Source organism: Colobus angolensis, unplaced genomic scaffold, assembly GCF_000951035.1.
Source record: "Colobus angolensis palliatus isolate OR3802 unplaced genomic scaffold, Cang.pa_1.0 Scaffold2, whole genome shotgun sequence".
Taxonomy (NCBI): Eukaryota; Metazoa; Chordata; class Mammalia; order Primates; family Cercopithecidae; genus Colobus; species Colobus angolensis.
In genome coordinates this window covers 22,721,722-22,738,400 of record NW_012115154.1, presented here as the reverse complement: position 1 = coordinate 22,738,400, position 16,679 = coordinate 22,721,722, and the positions used below count along the sequence as shown (strand labels likewise).

The 16,679-nt window shown below is 42.4% G+C and overlaps 1 protein-coding gene across 2 annotated transcripts in view; it reads right to left on the bottom strand.

Moving 5' to 3' along the window:
* DPP6 (dipeptidyl-peptidase 6) overlaps positions 1–16,679 on the bottom strand; it is a 588,928-nt gene that overhangs the window by 225,518 nt on the left and 346,731 nt on the right. The window contains exon 7 of one of the 2 annotated variants that reach the window (XM_011941531.1): positions 2,364–2,445. The exons of the other annotated variant lie outside the window; for it this stretch is intronic. Coding sequence (XP_011796921.1) covers positions 2,364–2,445 — 82 coding nt within the window. The remainder of the gene's footprint in view (positions 1–2,363; positions 2,446–16,679) is intronic. 2 annotated transcript variants of the gene reach the window in all.

Genomic DNA, 16,679 nt, shown 5'->3' with positions numbered 1-16,679 from the left:
ACTTTGTTTTGTCGCTACTTATTCTGTAAGAGGTTAAACATGATAACTTCTATAATCATTTTCCTCTTCTCATCTCCAAGGGGGCATGACATGAATGAAGGTCAGTTGTTCAAGAGGACAATTATAGACTTAATTCTAAAGTGTGTGCATGCACACACACATGCATGCACAACTCCTTTTACTGAGGGTTAGATTTCCTTTACGTTACAAGCTGTTCCCGGAGGCAGGATGACAAGTACCAACGCTACTAAGGGACCCGGTTTATTTGCATGTGCAGACAATGAGGCAGGAGTCCACATACTGAGTTAGAGCCACTGGGTGATAAGGAGCAAGGCTGCAGGTATGGTGGAAAGAGACCTTGACATGTGGTCACGTTATGATGGTCTTCTCCTGACTACTATAAAAAGGCTGGACAATGATCAATCAGTAACATTACACATTCCTATCCTTCTCCATGCAGTGGTGTGATGAGGCCAGGTGCAGAGCTGTGGGTACTGGCTTGTAATGGATCCACAGCAGGCAGGGAGAACTCTCTACGGAGGTGTAATGGCCACTTTGACAGATGATTTGATGGATACTGGAAATCTCTTCACTCACAGACTTTCAGAGGGTTTTAAGGTCAACTACTAGAGATTCAGTTGCACATCAGTCCTGAAAACTTAGGTCTTCTACAATCTCCTATCAAATTGCATTTTTTCCGTTTTTAAGAGTTAATGCCTTTGAGAAAAGACAAATTTTATCTCTTTGTTGTGATTGAACTGATGGATTGGTGTTCCTTGGTCAAGGTCAGCTCTCAACTTCCTCACTTCCTCCTGTCACCCTGTGATTTTGATCAGTTACATACGCTTTTCAAAACCTCTGTCATCAGATTTAGCATTAGAGACATGATCATAATAGCTAAGATATTAATAGTTTCATGGCCTCTATGCTCTTGTTTTTTTCAAACCAATTCAAGGCAGTGGAATTAATGCATAACCAAGAAAATGCGATTGTACTATGGGGAGAAATAAGACTATTTTCATTTGTAAGATAGATGACAGCCTATCCAATACAATTCTATGTGAGCTTTCAGATATCATCATTTTTTGTGCTATTTTAGGAAAAAGGAGCTTTACAAATGCAGGCTTAGATAATCAGCTTAAAGAGGCAGAAGAAAATGGTGACTTGAAAACGGCAACCATGTCATCTGACCTTCAAACCCGAGGGACTTTCTGCACATGGCAATACAGTCTCTTAAAAAATGCTGCACAGAACGGACAAATATAATCAAGTTTTAGTCAAATGCAAGACTAGAGTTGGAAAAACCTGAGGGATCATATTATCCATATCCTTTACTACATGACTGGGCTGCTGCCTGCAGCCTGACAGCTGGAGGCGCTGTACAAGGCCAGCTCGACAGTGAGAACCAGGGTGGGAGCCCTCATCTTAGAAACAGTGTTCAGGGCCGTTTTCTCTGCACTGTCCTTCCCGTTCACAGAAACCCGGCAGTTTTGCCAATTTGAGAAGGAATCCATGAAAACAGCTGATAGAAACCGAGAGGGCTGCAATGGCCATGGGGGATTTTGCATGTTGATGGGATTGGCCTGGCTTCATCGGGGTCAGCAAATCTACTTGCTTAAAAAACCCTCCACAGAGGCTGGGTGTGGTAGCTCATGCCTGTAATGCCAGCACTTTGGGAGGCCGAGGTGAGTGGATCGCCTGAGGTTAGGAGTTCGAGACCAGCCTGGCCAACATAGTGAAACCCTGTCTCTACTAAAAATACAAAAATTAGTTGAGTGTGGTGACGCACGCCTGTAATCCCAGCTACTCGGGAGGCTGAGGCAGGAGAATCGCTTGAACACAGGAGGTGGAGGTTGCAGTGAGCTGAGATCGTACCACTGCACCCTGGCCTGGGCAATAAGAGTGAAACTCTGTCTCAAAAAAACAAACAACAGCAACAACAAAAAACCCTCCACAGAAAGAAGTCTGAGTTCCTGGAGCATCTTTTGATGACAAAACCATTTGGATCATTCTCATTTGCAGTCCTTTTAATGAAATTGATCTCTTTGAGCTCACGATTCATCTGGAGCCCACAGACACAGCTACAGTTAGGCACCACTTCAACCATGTCAGATGTAGGAACCAAGCACACGCTGTTCCAATTTCAGGAGAATTTGCTATCTAAAACGAAATGACCCTTTTACATATTCAGACACCCTGGTGTATTTGTCCAGATGTTAATTTACACACACATACACACACACACACACATACACACACACACACAACACCATATACAGGCTGAGTACAGTGAGACCCATTCTGCTTAGAAAATGGAAACTTCCTCAAAACCCAAATATAGTTACCAAACTTGATTGGCTTACCAGCTGTTGGCCTTTAGGGCCCCATCCTGCATACTGAAGTTTTGCATTGCTGACTTCTGGTGGGTCCAGACTTTGAGGATCCCTGAAAATTGAACAAACAAACAAAAACAAAGCAAAATGTTGGGAACCAAGAATTTAAGCTGCTGCAATTTTATCCCCTACCTATAACTTAACTCTTTTCTCCTTCCATGCTATCCATTTCGAGAGCTTGTCTCTTGTGTTACTAAGTAATATGTCTCATTTAGTCTCTATTAGGTTTCTTCAGATGTATATAATTTATATGAAGCTCAAATAGGTCTATCATTGCTTAACCCAAATAGTAAATACTCATTAAGAAAGAACATGCAATGAGGTCTCTGGATCAACTTCTTAACTCTCCGGAACAATCAGAGTTAAAAATTAAAATGCAGAGCCATGCAGTGATCTAGCGCCACAATTTGTGTCTCCATCTTTGGTTCTCCTAGAAGATAATTTTTTCTAGGTATCACGCAGGTCGTTATGACCTTACAAACCTGGTGGCATCAGGTTTTGTGTTGGTTTGTGTTGATAGATACAAGCCAAGAGAGACAGGGAGGAAGGGGATAAATTGAAAGATGTATTTCCTTTCAAAACTCACTTACGTTGTTTATCCTTAATGTGCTGATTAAATACTAATACTACCACAACAAAAACCTGTACTTAAAGGTTATAGTGAATAAAGTACTTAAAGGTACTTTAAGTATAAAGGTCATGGTGGGAAAAATGAAAAGAGGTAACACTTTTATAAGTATTAAATATTTCAGTATATTTTGTAGCTACTGTTGTCTCCAACATGCAGAAAAGATTCATTCTTGTGTTTCTTTTGGATGACACCACTCCACGTGAAGAATGATATCTGTGTTCTGCTGAGTCTGCTGGGCTCTGTCAGGTAAGCATCCCATCACTTAGCTATAATATTTCTTATGTGGGGCTGGGCACAGTGGCTCATCCTGTAATCCCAGCACTTTGGGAGGCCAAGGCAGGTGGATCACAAGGTCAGGAGATCGAGACCATCCTGGCTAACATGGTGAAACCCAGTCTCTACTACAAATACAAAAAATTAGCCAGGCATGGTGGCGGGTGCCTGTAGTCCCAGTTACTCGGGAGGCTGAGGCAGGAGAATGGCGTGAACCCGGGAGGCAGAGCTTGCAGTGAGCAGAGACTGTGCCACTGCACTGTAGCCTGGGCAACAGAGGGAAACTCTGCCTCAAAAAAATAAAAAATAAATAAATTATATATATATATATATTTCTTATGCAGAAGACATAGCTGGGAATGTACCCACTCATCTATAGAGGGAAAGGGTTGAATGGCCTTTGGAAAGGGAGGATGCTGCATTTTAGGGGTTGCACGAACAAAGGAGATGAGGTAGGAAGGGAAGGCAGGTGAAGGGGCTAAGGACATGGTGGACTGGAATCAATAGAAAATACAAAAGCAACGGCTGAATAAAACGACCAGGAAAAACAAGAAATACATGTAGAGTAAAGAGAGACGGGGGAGGCTAGAGAGTCCAGAATGTCCCAGGTAGCTTTAGATGAAGTGTCTGGGTTTGGAGAAGCCAAGAAGCCTGAGGGTAGAGCGACGATGCCAATTCAGAGAAGACACTGCTGCTTAGAAACCAGCTGGGAAGGCAGCTGCCCAGCGATCAGAAGATGCAAGCAAGTCCTAATATTGCAGGTTCTGTTAACAGATGAGTTTTTAACATTTGCATGGTTTTGTTTTGTTTTGTTTTGTGAAGGAGTCTTGCTCTATCGCTCAGGCTGGAGCGCAGTGGCAGGACCTTGGCTCACTGCAACCTCCGCCTCCCAGGTTCAAGTGATTCTCCTGCCTCAGCCTCCCGAGTAGCTGGGATTACAGGCACCTGCCACAATGTCTGGCTAATTTTTGTATTTTCAGTAGAAACAAGGTTTCACCACGTTAGCCAGGCTGGAAACTCCTGACCTCAGGGAATCCATCCTCCTTGGCCTCCCAAAGTGCTAGAATTACAGGCATGAGCCACCGCACCCCACCAACATTTGTATGTTTTGATATTTCAAAGTATTCTCATAAGCATAGGTTAGTTTCTCTTGAACCCTGGTGTAGAGAAAAGCTTTGATGACTCAAAATTCAGAAGCCAGAAATTAAGATTAGTAAGTTGGACTACATAAAAACATAAAACTTCTGCATGACAAATGCATCATAAACAAAAGACATCTTACAAACCAGGAGAAAATTATTTACAATACATGCCATGGACACATGGCTAATATCCCTAACATACAAAAACTTTGAAAAATTGAGGTTATTAACAAAAACAGAAAAAGATAAAAATATGAGAAAAAGGCATGAACATACAATTCACAAAAAGATATAAAAATGGCCCCCAAACATGTGAAAAGGTACCCAAATACATGTGAAATTAAGGAAGTAGGAATTAAAACTAATTGAGACATCATTTCTCACCTATGAGAATCGGAAAAAGAACAAAAATGCATGACACATGATGCTGGGGAGGCTGTAGGGAAACAGGCACTCTCAGACTTGCTTGTCAGGAAGCAAACTGGTGCAATCATTTCAGAGGGACATTTGACAATACCTAATAAAATATGTACTTAACTTTTAGCCCAACAATTCCACTTCTAGACTCCTAGAGAATTCACCTCAAACAATGCACAAATACATGTGCACAAGTTTATCTTTATTGTAGTTTTATTTGTAGTTGCAAATATTGGAAACAATATGTGGTTGAATAAATAATGGTACATCCTTCTTTTTTAAGGCTGAATAGTACTGAGCAGCAAGTAGAGTAGTAGTGGTTACCAGAGGCTGGGAGTGGGAGGGACTGGGAGGGGTGCTGAGAAAAAGATACAAAGTTTCAGTTAGACAGGAAGAATAAGATTTTGATATCTGTTGCAGAGCATGGTGATTAGAGTTAATAAGAATGTAATACATGTTTCAAAATTGCTAAGAGAATAATGTTAACTGTTGTACCACAATGAAAAAAGGTAAGTATATGAGGTGATAGAGATGTTATAGCTTGATTTAATCATTTCATAATGTATACATATAACAAAATATCATATTGTACCCTGTAAATATATAATTATCATTTGTTAAACTATAAAAATCCCCAAAACTATAAACAGCCCCCCATACAATGAAGTATGGTGCAGGTGTAAAAGAGAATGAAGAACTCTATAAACAAATATGGAGTGATTTCCATGTCAGAGTTAACAAAGCCCAAGAGTATGTGTTATAGTATGTACGTTTATATATATATACACACACACATATATATGTATGTATATAGTATGATATAGTTATGTATAATAGAAGAAAGGGATATGAGAATATATATGAATTGAGTCTTTTGTGAAAAAGAAATATAGGAAGCAGAAACCAGGAACCAGATTGATTACCTATAGGGTGTAGGTGGAAAAGGGGTGGAAAGATGGGACTGCTGAGAGAAGGAAGATTCTCTGTAGTTCCGTGAGTAAATGTGTTTCTTCCAGGGGTGTGGACGATCAATTCTGAGACTGTGTGCCTATCAGAATCGGATAAACATGCAAATATATTGGAGATAATGAGAGCCAGGACCTTTTTCACTATTGGAGACAAATGTTACAAGGAAAAGGGGAACACTAAAATAAGCTATGAAGTTTGAAATCAGATTCTCTGAGTATATCTTTTTGTATCACCTCAAGTCTTAGACAACAGTAGGGTTTCAGATACTCCCAAAATAAAACAAACAATAAAAAGGAACCAGGATGTTGGGGAACCCAGAATGGAATCAGAACACCAACAAAAGAACAAAACCCCATTACAAGTGAAACACAAAACCACACTGAAGTGGGTGGAGAGGGAAATAACTAACCATAAGTAACTTTGGGAAACAGTATTTTGACTAAATATGCTAAAGCTAAAATTAAAAAAAAAAAAACAAAACCCTGTAAATAAATGCTGTAGTTCAGTGAGTAAATGTGTTTCTCCTAGGGGGTTGGATGATCGAAGCTGAAACTGTGTGCATGCTCGAATTGGATAAATACGTAAATATATTGGAGATAATGAAAGCCAGGTTTTTCACTGTTGGAAAAAAACTGTTACAAGGAAAAGGGGAACACTAAGATAAACTGCGAAGTTTGAAATCAGAGGTATCTGTATAAACTCACGGTTTTTAATCTCTATGTACACAAAGAGATCCAAAATGTAGATATGTGTGTGTCCATGGGTTAGTATACATACATGTATGTCCTGGGTCTGTCCACTGAGAAGGCCTAGAAACAATGACACCCCAGTAGCAATGAGCACAGTTAGCATCTGGATCTTGGTGTCTAAATACCATCACCCAGTAAAATAAAATAGGGATTCTAGGAGGAGCAATTGTATCTGGGCCGGGGCAGGGAAAATACAGAATGAGTCAGGAATATTTTATGGAACCAGAAAGTAATGGAATACTCAAAAAACGATGGGGGTTTGTTGAGAGAACAGGCAAGCTAACCCTAAAGGAGTTTCTAATGACTCACACTTGTACAGTTTGATCAACACAAAAAATGAATGATAGTACTGGATTAACCCATAGAATAAAACAAATACCCATGAGTCTTTACTAATATAAATAATTAAATAAATCAAATCATCAAATTTATAGTGGAAACCTGGAAGACAGCCACTTAAGCAAGTGACCAAGGCCAACATCACTGAAGCCCCTTGGATATAATGCACTGGGAAGGACAAATAATCATTTATGTGATTTTTTTTTTTCACCCAAAATGCAGAACCTTACTCCAATCATGAGAAAACACCGGGAAAAACCCAAACTGAGGGACACTCCACCATAACTGACCAGACCTCCTCAAAAGTGCAAGGTCATGAAAGACAAGAAGAAACTGAGGAAATGTTACAGACTGGAGGGTGCTAAGAAGAAAGAACATCTAAAGGCAGCGTGGGGTCCTGGGACAGAGAAAAGACACTGGTAGAAAAATTGGTAGAATTCAAATAAGGCCTGTCGGTGAGTTAACAATATGGCACCCATGTTGATTTCCTATTCTTGATCATTCTAAAGTTATAAAATATGCTATCACTAGGAGGGGTGACATGAGAAATACAGGATTTTTTTTTGCACTATTTTTGCAACCTTTCTATGTCTACGATTATTCAAAATAAAAAGCTTTAAAAAAAGAATTTCATAGCTTATGTCTCATTGACTATAAAAATTGTCCTAAATAGAAATGAAAAGTCAGATAATTTCCCTCCCAACATACTGAGATTTTGATTTTAAAAACTGAAAAAAAAGAATTCCATATGTAGCATAGCACAGGACCTCAATATGTGCCTATGAACAAACAAATAAATTAGTAAATAAAGGTAGGTTCTAGAGGTGGCTCTCAGCAAGGATCCTTTTGCAAGTTTAGAGATAAGACTAACAAATTCCCTTTACCTATGTTTATTTGGAATTTTCTAAGCACAGAGGACAGAGTGGGGGATCAGAAAGACTTTTTAGAGACAAGCCTAACAAATTCCCTTTACCTGTGTTTATTTGGAATTTTCTAAGCACAGAGGACAGAGTGGGGGATCAGAAATATTTAAACTCCATTGCCTTACTTAATATTGAAATTCAGTTTGTTAGATTGTGATTTCCAGTAGGTGTCTAAGATATTTAGGAACAGCAGGGGATTAACTTTTCTTTGATATGACAGATGTAAATTCCCGTAAATGCTGCTAACTGGAAATAATATGGAGTGCCTTGCAAGACTGCATGAACACTAGGGCCAGTATGCCATGGTGACTCACTAATTCCGATTTTATTACCTGTGCTCACCTGTGCCCAAGGAGTCCTTTACTTCTTCCATAAGCTAAGATGCATTTCCCTTCCCTCACCACCAACACCTTACAGGTGTTTCCACAGAACCACCCTAGGAATCAAAAGGTTTGCATCCTAGTCCCAACCTTATGATGGATGGATCACATGGCCTTCAGCAACTCTCTGTGTCTTATTTTCTCCTATGGGGACAATAGCTACCCTCCTCCTACAGGATGGTCATAAAATTCAAGAGAAACAATGGGTATTAATTCATAAACTCTAGCATAGTCCAAAGAGGTAATTATTTTCTTTGTGCTAGCTACTGACTCTCTCAACCTCTCAATCTTTCTCAGTCTCTGTAAGTTAAACAAATGACTCCAAGATGACAGAAGTGAGTTGCGGCAATCTGTCTTCAAAAACACCAGGATGTCCCTCATGGGCAGGAAGCTGTGAAGTCATGGAAAGAATTCCAAGAAGCTGTAAATTAAATTCTGAATTCTGCCACTAGGAGCAAAGGGCTTGGGGCGACAGAGTAACTGGATCCAAGTTTGTTTCCCTGTATAAAATGAGAATAATCATGTTTGCCTCATAGGGTTGGAATCAATAATCTATTGTATGTGAAAATAGGTAGCACAGAACTTCCCAGCAGATATTCCATAAATGCTGGTTTATTCATTGGTAAATAATTTGACCATGCCATATAATACACACAACATATATCGGTGAATGTGTAGATGTATATGTGTGTGTTCCCTTAACCCTTCACTTAATTAGAAAGGATCAATGGTTGGATATTGATAAAATGTTATTACAACAACTATCTATATGTAATTTCTTTTAAAAACCCAGTAACATGTCAGATATTGGGACAAATTTATTCCATGGAACTCTGTAGCAAAAAACAAATGGGCTCAATCCCTGTGTCAGGTGGGAGACTGGGTTTAGGGTCTCAATCCTCAATCATATTCTCCACATCTGTTCCTATGAAAGGAACTTACATTTTTGCATTGGAATTCGATTTCTTGCAGGGTATCAGATACTTTTCCTTTCAAGTTAAAAGAGGATTTGAGAGTGATTTTTCCAACTTCTCCACTGTGGGAATTCCCTTTCTGATGAGCCCCTTGGTGGTCATTCATCCTCTGCTCTCATCCCCTACTGAATGGCTTTCTTCACACAACTCCTCTGCCCAGACGAGCAAATGCCCAACTTGGTTTTATGCTGAATCTACCTCCTCCACATCAATACCTCGACCTTTGAGAATGACAACTGCAATGTCTCCAACCTCCGCTGGCAACTAACCATTCCCATCACCACAACCACCCAGAGGTGTGAGACACGTCTGTCCTCAATGCCAATTCCAGTCTTTCCTGCTCTCCTCACATCTCTCTTGCACCTACTGCCTCCTGACTCTAAAGGGACAAGGAGGTGTGGGGCAGACAGAGGGGCACTGAAGGCTCTCCCTCCCACACCCACTCCCACTCCCTCTCCCTTTTGCCTACAGGGCTTCCCTCTCCATCAGCCTCACTCTCAGCCTTTGCCTCCGGGAGGCTCCAGCTTGGCCAGATTCCCTGTTTCCCTGCAGAAAGACGTGCTTCCTCCTGGACTCACTGAAGTACCTGCTGCTCCTCCCTCCTCTCAGTCTCCAGTGACCAGGCATCCCCTTCCCGTCTCAGCCAGCATTTCCTCCTGTACCTCCTTTTTTGTTCCAGCCTAGAACTATCAAATACTTTCCTTTCCATTTACCTTCCTGGTAAACTTTTATTATTTATTACTATTTTCTAATTAATAAGCTTAATTTTTTTAAGAGCAGTTTCACGTTTAGAGAAAAACTGAACAGAACTACAGAGAGCTCCCATATCCTTCTTCTTCCCCTGCCCTCAGTTCTCCAGATTACAAACATCTTGCATGAGTGTAGTGCATTTGGTACAGTTGATAAACCAATATTGAAACATCATTATTAACTAAGTCCCATAGTTGACATTAGGGCTCACCCTTTGCCTGTGTCTTCTCTGGGTTGTGACAAATCCATCTGTCTTGCACCTGATCATACAGACGTCTTTTGAGTCTCTGCACCTCTGTGGACTCTGCCTATTCATCCTTCCCACCCCACCAAACCCTGGCAAGCACAGCTCTGCTTACGCCCCCGTAAGTCTGCCTTTTCCTGAATGTCACATAGTCGGAATCATACAAAGTATAGCCTTTCAGGGTGGTGTCTTTCACTGAGGAATCTGTGCTTTCGGCTCCTGCAAGTTTTTCCACGGAGGATAGACTTTTATGCTGCTTCAGCCTCCAGGATTTTGCTCCACCAGTCTCTTTCCTTTCCCTAAAGTTGTTCTCCCAAAGGAAATGCAGACAACCAGGACCTCCTCCCAGGCAGTTTCTCCACCCACCCATGAGCACCTCCCCCCAAGCAGCCTCTCCACCCATCATCAGTCCAATCCCTACCGGTCTTGGTCCAACCCAGTGACTGGTCCAAATCCGAGGGCCACTTTCCGACCTTCTCCCCTGTCCCTAACCCACTGCAATATGTCTTCCATCCATTTTGAAACTGAAATTGCTTCTCTTAAGATCTTCTGTGTCCATCGAGGTTCCAAAGACTGCGGCCTCCCTGTCCTGGGCCTGGGTGGTCTCTCCCTGTGCACAGTTCTGCTGCTGCTTCTCTGTCTCGATGTTCAGGACCTCCCCTTGTCCCAGCTCTCCCCTCACCTCCCTCTCTGGTCCTCGTCTCCTGTGGGATCTTCTCTGACCACCCTTTAAAAGTCAGTGTCCTGGGCATGACTGCAGCCCCACTCCTCTCTTCCACACCCTTCTCTGTCACTGTCATTTCAACTGTGTCCACATCTCTGGCCTCCAGAACTGCGAGGGGCAATTTCTGTTGTTTTAAGCCATGAAGTTTGTGGCGATTTCTCACCGCAGCCATAGGAAGCGAATGTCTCTTCACTTCCCGGTTCCACCAAGGCCCAAAGCGCCTTGCTCAGGGCCAGGTAACTAACCAGCATCTGCATGAAGATTTAGTCAGGGGGGAAATATCTCCAACTGCCTGAAGGGACAAAGTGGAGACCCTCAGAGGGCAAGGCAGAGGCAAACCCTGGAGGAGCTGACCCTGACCTGCTGCCCTGTCCACCCCATGGGCTTCTGGCCCCAGCCGGCTTCCTGCAGAAGTGCCCGGCCCCACCTCACACATGGAGGCCAGGGCAGCACACTTGGCTTAAGCCCCAATTCCCCGCATCAAATGATTTTCCAGCATGTCCTGGATTCTTCTGAAATTCTTAGAGGTGTGTGTGAGAGCGAGGAAGACAGGCAGAGAGAAAGAGAATGCAGGAAGGTGTACAGTGATTTATTTGGGGGCTACTTAGTGGTCCTCCTTCATTTTTCTTTCTTTCTTCTTATTTATTCATTTATTTTAAAGAACCCCTGGCAGGCTCAGTGATGAATCATCTCCTGGGTAGAGATGGATTAAAGAAATGATGCAGGAAGAATAAAGTGATCTGGACTTGACTATGTTTCAAAATAATCACACAATCCATTCCGATTTTGCTTATTTGAGCAATAAACAAAACAGAGCATAAATCATGTTGAAATTTGAAGAGTAAATTAGTGCTGCAAAGTTTACTCATTTATCTTCCTAAATGATTTTGAGGGACTGAAAAGCTTCCAAACAACAATAGCACTTGGGAGTTAGGGGGCAAAGCTAACAATTGCTTTTCTGGATCCTAACATTTTATGACCAAAGGCACCAAAAAATAGCATTCTCAGTGTCTAATCATACGTGTTTTCTGGGTCTTCCTATGTACTTAGCATGGTGGGTAATATAAAAATGTATGATACACTTGCAGCTCTAAAAGAGAACCTGACACATGGTAGATGCTTGATAAATATTAATTGAATAATTAATTAATGGATGGGTGGATTAATAAGTGGGTCTAGTCTAATCTCCAATCACTGAATGGCTAGGGTCAGTAATACCTTAAACTCATGCAGCACTGAAATATTCATAGTACCATTTTTTGTGTGTATCTAAATGACACAGTTAAATTTTTGAGGGCAGGAATCCTCACGGGCATAAATGCTTTCTCAGGGGCCAATGTTTGAGCAAAGACCCCATTAGTAATTTCAAAATTTCTCCAGACACTCTGTGGTGTATCTGAAGTTCCTTTCCTTATGAAACACTTGGGCCAGGCACGGTGCCTCACGCCTGTAATCCCAGCACTTTGGGAGGCCAAGGCAGGAGGAGCAGAAGGGTCAGGAGTATGAGACCAGCCTGACCAACATGGTGGAACCCCGTCTCTACTAAAAATACAAATATCAGCTGGGTGTGGGCACACCTGTAATCCCAGCTACTCAGGAGGCTGAGGCAGGAGAATCGCTTGAACCTGGGAGGTGGAGGTTGCAGTGAGCAGAGATCGCGCCACTGCACTCCAGCCTGGGCAACAGAGTGAGACTCCGTCTCAAAAACAAAAAAAAAGATTTGGATATAGATGTTTTCAGGCAGAGATGCTCCACTCACTAAAGACTGATCAGGGTGGCCTGTTCTAAAATATTAGTGACAGCTTCCCTCTCTAATTCAGAGGGACACTTTTAACATATATGATCACAAATAAGAGCACAGTCATCCCTTGGTATCTGTGAAGACTGGTTCTGGGACACCTCTGCAGATATCAAAATCCACAGATATTCAAGTCCTTGATATAAAACGTGTGGTGTTTGCATATAATGTAAGCACATCCTCCAGTATTCTTTAAATCACCTCTAGACTACTTATAATCCCTAATTCAATGTAAGTGCGAATGTAAATAGCTGTGATACTGTATCATTTAGGGAATAATGACAAGGAAAAAAGTCTGTACAAATTTAGTACAGATGCAACCATGCATTTCTTTTTTTCAAGTATTTGATCCAAGGGAGGTTGCTTGAATCCGCAGATGCAGAACCCTTGGATATGGAGGACTGACAGTAGTAAATACAGTCACATGGAAATGGAATCTTTGTAATAAAAGGGAGCTTGTGTCTTCTCTGTCACCGTAAACCTAATATCAAGACCAGTGCTCAACAAACTCTGCAAAATGAAGACATGAGGGGAAAACAGAGGTGAGTTTTGGTGGGGGGTTGTTAAATGCTAAAGCATAATTTGGGGGTGGGGGTGAAATGTTCTAAAATGGAATGAGATGATGCTTGTGCCACTTTGTGAATCAACTAAAAAAACAGGTTTATTTTCTATCTATCAATCATCTCTCAACCAATCAGTCTATCTATCATCTATCAATCAGTCTATTATCTATCAGCTATGCATTAATGGATTGATCTATTATCTACATCTATCTATCTATCATTTATCTATCTACCTATTTATCTATCATCTATCTATCATCCATGGATTGATCTATCTATTATCTATTGAGCTATATGTCTGTCATCTATCCATCTACCTATCTATCTATCATCTATCTATCTATCATTTATCTATCAGTGAATCTATCAATCTGCCCATCTATTTTTAAAGACAAGGTCTCACTATGTCGCTGGAGTAGACTGGCACAGTCATAGCTCTCTGCAGCCTCAACCTCCTGGTCTCAAGCCATCCTCCTACCTTGGCCTCCCAAGCTGCTGGGACTTCAGTCTTGTGCCACCATGCCAAGCTCTGTTTACCTTCTTAAAGCTTTTATCTTACATCATACGCATTAAAAATAAGCTTTTGGTCACCTCAAGGGCTTTTTCCTCCTGCCTTTCAGTAAAATCCCCTTACGGAACAAAAAAAGTTGCCAAGAGGAAATCTGTGATTTCTTTTTGGCCTGTGGCAAGAGCAAGGAGACCCTAGCCTAGGAGACAGGGGAACACTGGAGTTTATGAAGGACAAAGAGAAGCCCTTTAAAGAATGAATAGACATGAACGAAGCCAGTTCCGACAGGTGCTCCCTTCTCTCTTCCCACTCACAGCGTTCTTTCCTCTCAGCCTCTTTCCCATGTTTTTCACTTTCTCAACCAGTTCACTGGCATCAGCTCTGACTCAGGGAGTTTGCCCTTATTGGTCTCGAGAACAAATTGCTCAAACACTCAACTCAAGATGTAGTTTCAGTAAACATAAGTGGTGTGAAAAACATGCAGAAGACTGAGAACCAAGCGGCGTCTGGGTCTCAATGAGCTGCCCTCTGACGTCGCGGGCTCTCACAGCACTCAGTACGAACAGCGGGGGTGCAAGCAAGGACATGGTGCACACTCAGCAGCTTCATGCAGCCTGAGGACCTGACAACATACACATGCATGTTCTAGCATGTTCAACACACACACAGGGAGGTGCGCTGGTGGGCTCTGTCACCATGGTCCCTGATGAACTCTCCCTTCTCCCAGAGAGCTGTGTCTATTATCTGAGGACACTAATGAGGCTCTCCATGGAATTATTTTAAACCAATCTAAGTGTGTATATTGATCACACACACAAAGAAACACAGACTTGGCGATAATGAATTAGACTAAAGAAAAACACAGAGAAGCCAGTCAATACTAAATCTCCAACAGCTCAGGTAGGAGAAAAAAAAAGTAATGAATTAGAAAGCACAATAAGAATGAACAGTATAGGGAAAAAAATGCCTTTGGAGCAAAAGTGATTTAGATGCTATGTCTAATAAGCAGAGCAGGGCGCAGGCGAGGACGCGTTCCAGTGGCTCTGCCTCGCTCCGGCATCCTGGTGCTGGGCATAATCACCAGCTGATGTGCTGGGAGCCTGTGGAGGAGCTCCCTTTTTCGTTGTAAGATTCTACTAATTCTCAGGACATTATTCTGATCATGCCATCTCCTCTTCTATGCACTACAGATTTCAACCTTTTCTGTCCTTCCTTTAAATTCGTAAGGCATATCTGAGACTTTCATGTTGATCTTATCTAATCTGGGGGCTTATGATTAGAAAAAGGCCTGAAACCATCTTGTTATTCAGAGTACAGCTTTGTATGAGGGTGCTCTGGGAAAAGGTTTCCAATTCTTGGAGAAAACCGCCCAGCATCCTGGGGCTGTGGGGGTGCAGCCCGCAGCTGGAGGAAGCCTCGGTGTGGGGGGTGAGGTTGGCCCGGGATTTCCTTTGTGACTTTCAGTTTAGCCATCTCATCCTTTCCCTTTAGGCTGCCCATCTGTAATCTGGGACGGCGGAAACCAGAGTCGTGCTGAGAATGAGTAATGTTGCCGAAGCAATTTGGAGACAGGGCTCAGTCCTTCTAGACTGTTTTAGAAGCAGCAGCCGATCCTCAGCCATGCTAATTTGGGCAAAATACCTGACACAATTAGGGCCCTGCAGCACTGTAAAGGATTCTTCTCCTGACTCAGTTGACCCTAGCTCCGGCGTGGTGCTCATATCATTAACAGCCAGCACTGCGTGGGGTTTAGTTTAGCCCATGGAAGGGGAGGTCTCATCGCGGTAGGGTGCACAGAAACTGGGGAGTGAACTGCGACTAGGAAAAAGGGGAATAGATTTTTCACAGGCTGCAGATCTAGTTGATTTAAAACTATACTCATCAACCCCAGGACATCGCATTGTACAGTTCTTATACAGTCTAATAGGAGCACAACAGTAATTTATTCATTCTCTAATGACTGTGGTTTCTGTAACCATATAGGAAATTCCTTGACAATCAGAATGGTTTCCTTCTCCCCTGGCCCCTCAAATCCACAGTACCTAGTGCCGTGCTAGTACCTAGTGCAGTGCTAGTATCTAGTGCAGTACTAGAACCTAGTACTAGACTGGAACCTCGTGCAGTACTGGCACCTATGAAGTCGTAAGTGCATACATTAATACTGCCTGAGAGCGCCTCTTAGCATTTCGAAAAACCAGTAGAAATGTACCTTCGCGTCATGGTGTGGTGAATCAGTTAGGATGTCCACAGAGATGTACGACACTGACCTTCACATGAGAAACTGGGACCTTGGTTGTCTAAATTTTCTGTGCTAATGAAAAGGTTCACTGTAGACAGTTCTCATCCTGCCAACCTCCCCCTACCAGGTAGGACTGCCTTCATGCATCCAGTTGGCTATAGAAAAGACAGCTGCTACAGGCCAGGGTTGAACTGATTTCTAGTCTGGACAAGCAGAAACATGAATTTTGTGTGGTTTCTTTTTAACCTGAATGCTGTGGCCACAGTCACAGGCTGCACGTCAGCACTGCCCTTGGGCGTCTGATATCCCGGTAACACTGTGCTATGTTTGAGCTGAGGGTCCTGGGAAGCCAGACAGCTCGACTCAGTAAACAACTGTGTCTTCTCCTCTGAGTGCTGTGCTGTTGGGTTTGCCAGCCCTCACTTTGGAATTAAGGCCTTCTCAGTAAGGACACACCATGGCTTATCTTCTTTTTTAGGACCCAAATGTCAGAAGTTAGGCCACGTCACCAGGATGTCCAAGTGCAGATGGCTCTGTGCTCTTTTTTAAAGCCTTTAGGCAACAGGCAGACCCAGCCCAGAAGCAAGCTACTGGGATATGCACAGTTTTTTGTGGTTTTTCTTTTTTCTTCTTTTCTTTTTCTTCCCTCCCCTCCCCTCCCCT